The following is an 8,601-nucleotide window of genomic DNA, read 5'->3' as shown; positions in this document are numbered from 1 at the left end:
CCGACGATTTTTCCGTTTTTTAAATCGAATTTTTGTTCAAATATCGCTTCTTGTTGAAAATTCGATTATTTTAATTTCGATTAAACATCGATTGCGCGAAAAATATTTAAAATGTCCCGAAATGACTAATAAACATATTTTTACACTAACTCTTTCTTTACATAACAAACGATTTTTTAAAATCTTCGATCTTTTAGTTTTTTCCGCACAATCAATCGATCTTTTAGTTTAAATTTCGATTTTTGTTGAAAAGACAAGCTTTTTGACTTCGATTAAAAATCAATTTCTCGACAAATCGATTTCGACTGATATTTTTCAATTCCAAGCTTTTTAGTTTTAGTTCAAGTTTTTAGTCCGAATTTTAGTTCAAATATCGCTTCTTGTTGAATAGTCAATTTTTTTCATTTCGATTGAAAATCGATTGCTCGAAAAATCGATATCGACAAATATTTAAACTGTACCGGAATGACTAATTAACATATTTTTACACCAATTCTTGTTTTAAAGAACCAACGATTTTTTCATTTAATCGATCTTTCAGTTAAAATTTCGATTTTCGTTGAAAAGACAAGCTTTTATTTTATTCATTTAAAATTCTCATTTAATTTATAATTTAAAATTTGATTGCTAGAGAAATTTAAGTCGATTTAAAATCGATTTCTCGAAAAATCGATTTCGACTGATATTCAATTCCAAGCTTTATCTTACCTCAGACACAACGGTTGAAAGTTTTAAACCGTCCCGGAGATGGAGATCGGCCTATTCTGGTCAGCAGAAGAAGAAGAACCGATCCGGGATCTAACCACACCCAACCCTCCCACCCCACCTTAAACCGACTGCCCCCTCCTCCCGCACACCCCCGTAAGCCTCCCCACCCAACCCAACGACCACACCCGACCCACCCCACCGCTCCACAGACGCAACGCATCCACCCCCGACCCCAGGGAAGACACCACTCATCCCACGGTGCCACATCCTACACCGCCCCCTGGTGGCATCACCCGGCCGACGGTATAAAAAGACTTGTGTTGGCGAGCCGTGGGCACACTCTACGGCATCTCTTGCACAAGGCAGAGCAGCGAGCGAAAAAACATCATCATGAACGCACTGGTAAGATATCTTTTTCTCATTGTAAATTAAAACTTACTAGCAGTATTTCGCAAATATTTTAATATTCTTTACCCTACTATTTGCAATACATTTTCTAATGTCGCCAATATTTTTATAAATTAAAACTTACGCGCATTTTTCCATGAACGCTATAACTAACGACCATTTTCATTTAATCTTGTACAATCGTCAACTAAATTGTAAAAGGAAACTAACTGGTTATTTTTCACTAGTACTTTAATTTTCTTTACACGACCGTTTTCAATACATTTCGTACTATCGCCAATTAAATCGTTAATTAAAACTTTCGGGTAATTATTTCTTCAATTTTATGCGAGCTGACTTCGTGTAATATCAAATGGTTAATTAATTAAGTTGTTCACTTTGACTATTTCTCTCACTTAATTTCGTAAGATTCGACCAGTTCCTAGAGAAAATGCTGGTGAAATTTTCAAGAGGATGAAATTCGGGGAGGTGGAATAGATAAAGCGATCAACTTATTTAACAAACAATTACTAATAATTTTCCACAAACATTATAAATTACTCCACACCACTATTTTCTATACGCTTTTGTATTATCTCCAAAATAATTGTAAACTTAAACTTACAGTCAAATTTACAAAAAAACTTTCATTTTCTCGACACGACTAATTTCAATGCATTTTTCATCACCGGACGATAAAACGAATAAAATCGGTCGAGGGAAGAAAAAGTGAAGCCAGAAGTACCTCTCCATCTTTTTCTTCCCCCTTATTTTCTATATTCCCTTCATACCCTTCTCTACATCCATTTATCGAAGTCCCTACTCGATAAGATTTTTTATTTCTCCGCCTCCGTGAAGCTCTCCTGCCCCGATATGGTGGGCGTCGGGACCCAAAATGGTCCGAATCGGAAGACCAGACGTAGGCGTCATCCATCCCCGACTTGATTCTCATCTCCCACTCGACTTCATCCGCATCCCTGATACAAGTTCTCTCTTTAATTGAACATGACATTTTCCAATGAAACAACTTTGTACTTTTCACACAGCTTTAAATGTGCATCCTGATTGATTTCAAACAAGCAACGTCTTTTTTGATAGGTAAGCCACATGACGTGACGCTGAAAAATGACGCTTACTAGTAGAAATCGATCAGGGTACATATAAAAAGGTGGGTGTAAAATGCAAAGTTGCTTCATTTGCCATGTTTAACGTTCGGAATAACCACTAAATATCGCCTTCAACCATTAACTTAATTCTCTTTTCGATTTTCATAAGGTTAACTCCCGAATTTAAGATCTATAGCCGTAGTAAACGCAAATATAAAAATTATCTTCCTAACCCCTCAAGCGCGGCGGGCATTTATTTAAATCCCATCCCAGCGGCCGGATGAGATTAAAATGACTTCACCTTATTGGCATACTATCATTCAATAATTTATATCTTTCATAATATACGATCAGTATCGTTAAAATTTTTTGTAAACTTGCATAATGTAGTGCGCTACTATATAATAATTTTTCGAGCGATTTGAATAAATATAGGCGTTGAGTTTTTCGACCGAAGTCGTCAAATTGCTGGTTTAAAACGGAATTTCATCGAATCATTTTTTAAAAACCCTGAAGGCATAAAGTCGTTATAAATATTTTATTGGAGAAGGAAAGCATTTCTTCAAAAGATAGAGCAATTTGTTTTAATCTAAAATACAATATCTGGCGGAGAAAAAAATTATATACAGTAGGTCAGGAAGCGTGCTGGGTACGCATGACGGCGTTGAAGGGCTAATAAGGATGATTTCACCGACGTAGATATCTTATCAACGTCAGGTCACTCCGTATGGTTTTAGCTCACCTCCCTCCTAAGCAACTTTTTCATCACACCCAGTTATTATTTGGGATCCTCCATCATAGTGAATGCTTATTCCTCGATGTTTTTATAAAATTTACAATGACAGTGGCTTGCTCCCACGATTTAGAGGGATATTTAAATATACTTCTTCCTTGACGATCTGCAAACATTGTTGAAATCGCAAACATTCAAATTCTCGAAAATTAAGGAATCCTAGTCATAACTGATTCCGCTCTAAACTTTGACAAAAAAATACACTAAAGCCGTTGTCGATTGATTTCAGAGTAGATATTTATTCCGATGCACAAAAGGAGTCTCGCTTAAAATTGTAAAAGTTAAACAGTGTTCATATGTGAAGCCAAGATTAGGGCTAGAACAAAATCTCAGTAACTGTAAATGAGATTACTCCACTTAATACCCTTATCTCGGGTATCAAAATTTCTTCTTCATTTTCACATTTTCTTACGCTTCAGTGCAATCAAATCAAAATCAAAAAAAAGTATATTAGATCAAGATAGAAACATTGGTATTCCTCAACAAAACCTGTTCCCAATTTTTTTCCATCACGTGGAAGAATAGTGTGTGCAATTACGATTTTTTCCAAATTTGTTCTCACATATTTTTTATTTGGCCTCTCAAATATATATTCCGGGGATAATTATTTCAAAATTAAATGATTAATTAAATTAATTAGGAATGTTAAATCGTATTCAGCTACGACTTTTGAGTGTCACATGAAAAAGTGCACGTCAAATACCATCCCACTCTATTAATTATCGTAGGAATATTTTATTACACTTCTCACCCTAGTACTTAACATGCTCACATATTACAATTACAACCATATAAATACGATCTATAGAACATCAACATAAGTACTGAAATGTTACCACAGGAGTAAGTTATCAGTATTTTTATTTACACAGTCGTTAAAAAGCACAATTGTTTATAAAATTCATCCCTCAGTCTTATCTCCTTAATCATACGAAAAGACTAATTCTTCCGCTAGTACGGCTTAATTTTATTTACTATTTCAGAAAGTCCAGTGCTCGTAAAATTCATCGCTCAGTCTCTCTTTTCTCCCTTATTATACTGAGAGATTCGTTCTTTTTTGGTACGGCAAATTTTCACCGTCAATTGATTCGATTCACTTTTATGAACTCCATTTTTTGTCAAATTCGTCCCTAAGTCTATCCTCTATAAACGGTAAGAAAAGACGCATCCTTCTTCTAATTTGGCTTAGTTTCATTGTCAATTGATTGAATTCATAGTTAAAGAACTCCATTGTTCGGAAAATTCATCTCTTACCCTATTTCATCCGCTCGATAATATGAAAAGACTTGTATAGATTAGTTTCATCGTTAACTGATTGACTTGCGGCTTTAGGAAGTTCATTGGTCGTAAAATTCATCCCTAAGTCTATCCTCTCCCCTTAAACATTAGAAAAGACTCATTCCTCCACTCGTACGGCTTAATTTCATCGTCGATTGATTGTCTTTACTTCCGTGTTTCAGGTGTCAGTCCTCTTCCTGGCTTCGGCCGCCTTCGCAGCCCCCGCCGGCCTCTTCCACGGCGTGGCCCCATACGCCTACGGCGCCCACCACGCCGTGGCCTATGCCGCCCCTGCCGTCGCACCAGTGGTCACCAAGGTCGCTGCCGTCGCCCCTGTCACCTACACCGCCCAGGTTTCCGTTCCCGTCACCAAGCAGGTGCACTACGCCCCTACCCCCGTCGTCACTGGGTGAGTCAATATTCACGACGCAACCAATCATTAAGAACGCTCCCTAAAAGCCTAAGAGTGTATGATATGCTTTTAATTAAACAGTGATATCTGATATCCTCTTAATTAACCATCTTAGTTCCGCGGGCCGATATATCGGCCTTAGCTTCTCAGCCGAAAATTGCCACGAAATATCGGCTTAGAGCAAGTAACTAATTTAAATTTATAATTATGCTGCAACTTAACTTTTGAATAAAACATTAGGATTGATTTTACACTCAAAAATTGATATAAAAAGAATAAAATTTTAAAAAACACCATGCTTATATGCCAAAAAATTATAGGACAGAGATTTTCTCTCGAAGATTTTACATTTTATTTGAATACTTCCGGCATTTCTCCTCAGTGCTACTCCACTAAGAGGGTTAAACATTTAATTGAGATGAATAAATATTAAAAATTAAAAATGATTATAAGACAAATTTTATTTTCCGACGTTGCAACAAAAAGTCAGTTAATGATTTAACTATCAAAGGCTAAATTAAAAAACTTCACTGCAAGTATTTAGTTTGAAAAGTTAAAAAATTAGGATTTTGATTGAAATAATAGGTAACAAGAAAAGATCTGTGTACTTGCTATCTTTAAGAAATAAGGTGCACAAACTATAGCTCAAAATAGTCTTCGAAAACTTGCAACTACCTAATAGCTATAAAATGAGTTAATTTTGAATCAGTGCTACAACCGGCAGATTATTTATGAACATCTTCACAAATAAAACGCCTTCCAAGTACCTAAAGCTCATACTTCTGTACTGCCACTGGTTTAAGATAAAAATACCGAATCAATTTAATGGAAAAATAATCGCCAAGAATTAACTCAACTGTATAAGTTTAAGATTAATTGAAATTAAGTAAATAGTAATTAAACAATTAAAAACTATACGGGAAGGAAAATGTATCCACTTCAATTTTATTTATAAATATTATACAAAATTATGTCGTCATTAACACAGGCGTTAACGATCTGAATAGTGAATAAATCGAACAATTTGAACTCACCCATATCTGATAATTGAAAACTGAATAATATGGGTTGATTTGCGGCTTTAATTTTTCTCTCCTCGTTCGGAAACTTGATAGAACGTTATATCAGAGCCACTAATTAAAATGAATTTTAATTGCATCCCGCGATCGTATGAAAAACGATAAAAGATAGTATTTCCAAGTTTTCAACCAAATTTCATGCAAGAAGAGTCAACTACACACATTGCAGAGATAAATAGATGAAATTTGAATTTTCCAAGCAGATAAATCCATAGTTAATCCTCTTTCCATCCATAGTTAACGATTACTAGATTATTTCTCCACACGTAATAGCAACACCTCTCACATTGGTTTAGCACATTATGCTATCATCATGGTGACGTGGCGATGACGGCATTACAAGCTGAAAGAATAGTCGGAGGTTATCTTGCTTTTACAATAAATATCATTCGTTTCCACCATTGCAAAACTAATAAATCTACATAGAAAAATTACCCCACAATCCGACTACATTGACTGTATCAAGGGGTATTGGGTTAGGACATAGAACAAAAAATAATAACAAACAAAAATAATTTTAAACCAACAAAAATAATAATAAAAGCTTAAAAAGGAGATACGCACACTGAGACCCCCTAACATTTACGTAAGTCCTTAACGTTTCGTGGGAAAAAAGTATTATGCCAATTTTCCTGGAAAAATAGCTCTCTTAATTCATCGTAGCAATATAATTTTAAGTGTTCATATCACCAGTTGCGGATCCAGGGTACGGACAAGAGCTTCCCAACAGTAGCGAGGTTCCGAACAAAATTACTATTTTATCTCGTGTAAATTGGATACCCAAGGGGGGGAGCTATAGCCCCCACTACCCTATACGACCCTTCTATAGGTCCGCAACTGTTTATCACCCATAACTTTATGGATGTGCAGTTACTATGTGAGTTATTACTGTAAAAATGACCACTGGTGGCATATTTTTTAAACGATTCTCCCTTTATTTTCATTGCAGATACTCCTCCACCGTCGTGAAGCCCGCTCTTGGAGACCTCCCATCCCCCCTCGGAATCAACTCCGTGGCTGATGCTGCTGCCCGTGAGGCCGCCACCTCCGGCTCCTACGTCTCCAAGACCGACATCCTTGCCCCCGGCAGGGCTGTTGCTTCCGTCACCCCCCAGGTCACCCAGGTAAATGAGCACTCCAATGTAACAATGAACAATTCCAAGCTATTTCCACCCTGAATCGAATTCTATTGGAGAAACAAATGCTTTGCATATTTTGTTTTCAATATATTCACATGTGAGTTCAATGACCATCTTGATTTTCTTAGTACTATCCAGCACATATGCATAAAGCTCTACCTATTTTACACAACTTAAAAATCGGGAGACTTCAACGTCAGAATTTTTCAGTAACTAAAATGTCTGCTCCATTTCCACCCACAGTAATATCTACAGATGACTTCAATGTCCGTATTGAATTCATTCATACTGCCTTTTCTCTGATCTACAATCCCGCCATACTCATTATTGGGTGACTTTTGACCGCCGATTATTTTGGTGACATCAACGCCTGAATACATCGGTGACTTCAACGCCTGTTCTCTTTCCACCCGCAGGTCGTCCCTGAGGTCTCCGTGAAGAAGGTCCCAGTTGACGTCCCCGTCCATGTGCCAACTCCCGTTGCCACCCCTGTTGCCACCCCCGTGGCCACCCCTGTCGCTGTCCCTGAGCCAGTCGCTGTCGCTGCTCCTTATGCCACCTACAGCGCATACGCCGTCGCTGCCCCTCAGGTCGCCGTCAAGACCGTCGAGGTTGCCGCCCCTGAGGTCAAGACCATCGCCGCCCCCGCCGTCTACGGACACAGCTTCTACGCCGCCCCTTACGCTCACGGCTACTACGGCGCTGGCCTGGTCGCCCCACAGGTCGAAGTCAAGAACGTCGAGACTGGTGAGATCGTCAAGACCTACGCCTATGGAGCCTACCCCTTCGCCAAGTACCTGTAAGAAGTCACGTCCACGACCCGCGCGAAATACCTTCTGGCTCTTCGTGTCAACATCATCTCTACTGCACAATGATATTGCCTTCTATGACGGCGGATGCTTACACTGTGCGTGAAGAGCAGAATCGAGGACTTTTGAGTACGGAAATTATTTACAAGAAAATTATGAAAAGCATGAGAAAAAAAGGGTGTGAAACTTAAAAAATAAAACTAACATTTTTACAAAATTGCTTGATTTTCATTTCCCTATTATATTAAAACTACCTTCCACCTTAGAAATATCTAAAACTAGTTTTAAAAAATCATATCAAATATCATCGCAATTATGTCTCAAGACCGTTTTACACGGGGCACGTAATGGCACAATCTGACGTGTGTACAGAGGCGTAATCAAAATTGCGTCATGTAAAGCGGTGAATTGCTAAAACGCATGCACGAATGCATGGACGTGAGTTGGCGAAATAGCCCCTATTCTAATTTCGCTCGAGTATTCGCGCCATTGCTCGCCATTATGAGAAATTAATGCAGCTCTAACCTCTAATTACGTACCCCGTGTAAATCGGCCATTAGAATTTCAAATACCACGTAAGTAAACGATTTCGGGCGTATATCGGAATTTTATTTTGTGAAGATGATAGCCATAGTAAAAATAACAAGGAATAAAAAAACTATTATCCCCATTAGCCATAAATATTACTCCGTACCGCGTTCCATTAACGGTTAACTGCTGGTGTCCTGACACCCCCCGCCACACGCCTGCCGAGGCGGCTTGTAGGGCAGTATGTAGATGTAGATGAATATTCAATGATTAAATATTTACAGATTTATGTTAAATGGGAGCCAATCAAACCAGTTAGTGTACACTAGCAACCACTTTTCCACTATTGGTATGGTATGGTA

The 8,601-nt window shown here is 38.0% G+C and overlaps 1 protein-coding gene across 1 annotated transcript; it reads left to right on the top strand.

Moving 5' to 3' along the window:
• Positions 1–1,014: 1,014 nt before the first annotated feature.
• Positions 1,015–7,873, top strand: LOC124169192 (calphotin-like). Its single transcript, XM_046547707.1, has 4 exons — positions 1,015–1,110; positions 4,455–4,681; positions 6,713–6,887; positions 7,319–7,873. Exons 1-4 carry the CDS (start codon positions 1,099–1,101, stop codon positions 7,703–7,705), a joined length of 801 nt encoding a protein of 266 aa, XP_046403663.1. The 5' UTR covers positions 1,015–1,098; the 3' UTR covers positions 7,706–7,873.
• The last annotated feature ends 728 nt before the right edge of the window (positions 7,874–8,601 follow it).

The sequence above is a fragment of the Ischnura elegans genome, chromosome 12, assembly GCF_921293095.1.
Source record: "Ischnura elegans chromosome 12, ioIscEleg1.1, whole genome shotgun sequence".
Lineage (NCBI taxonomy): Eukaryota > Metazoa > Arthropoda > Insecta > Odonata > Coenagrionidae > Ischnura > Ischnura elegans.
This window is presented reverse-complemented; position numbering and strand designations above follow the sequence as displayed.

Excerpts from the sequence above, each read along its gene's own strand:
- LOC124169192 (XM_046547707.1), top strand. Across the intron at positions 4,682-6,712 it reads CCTACCCCCGTCGTCACTGG|ATACTCCTCCACCGTCGTGA; the intron begins GTGAGTCAATAT and ends TTTTCATTGCAG. Across the intron at positions 6,888-7,318 it reads TCACCCCCCAGGTCACCCAG|GTCGTCCCTGAGGTCTCCGT; the intron begins GTAAATGAGCAC and ends TTCCACCCGCAG.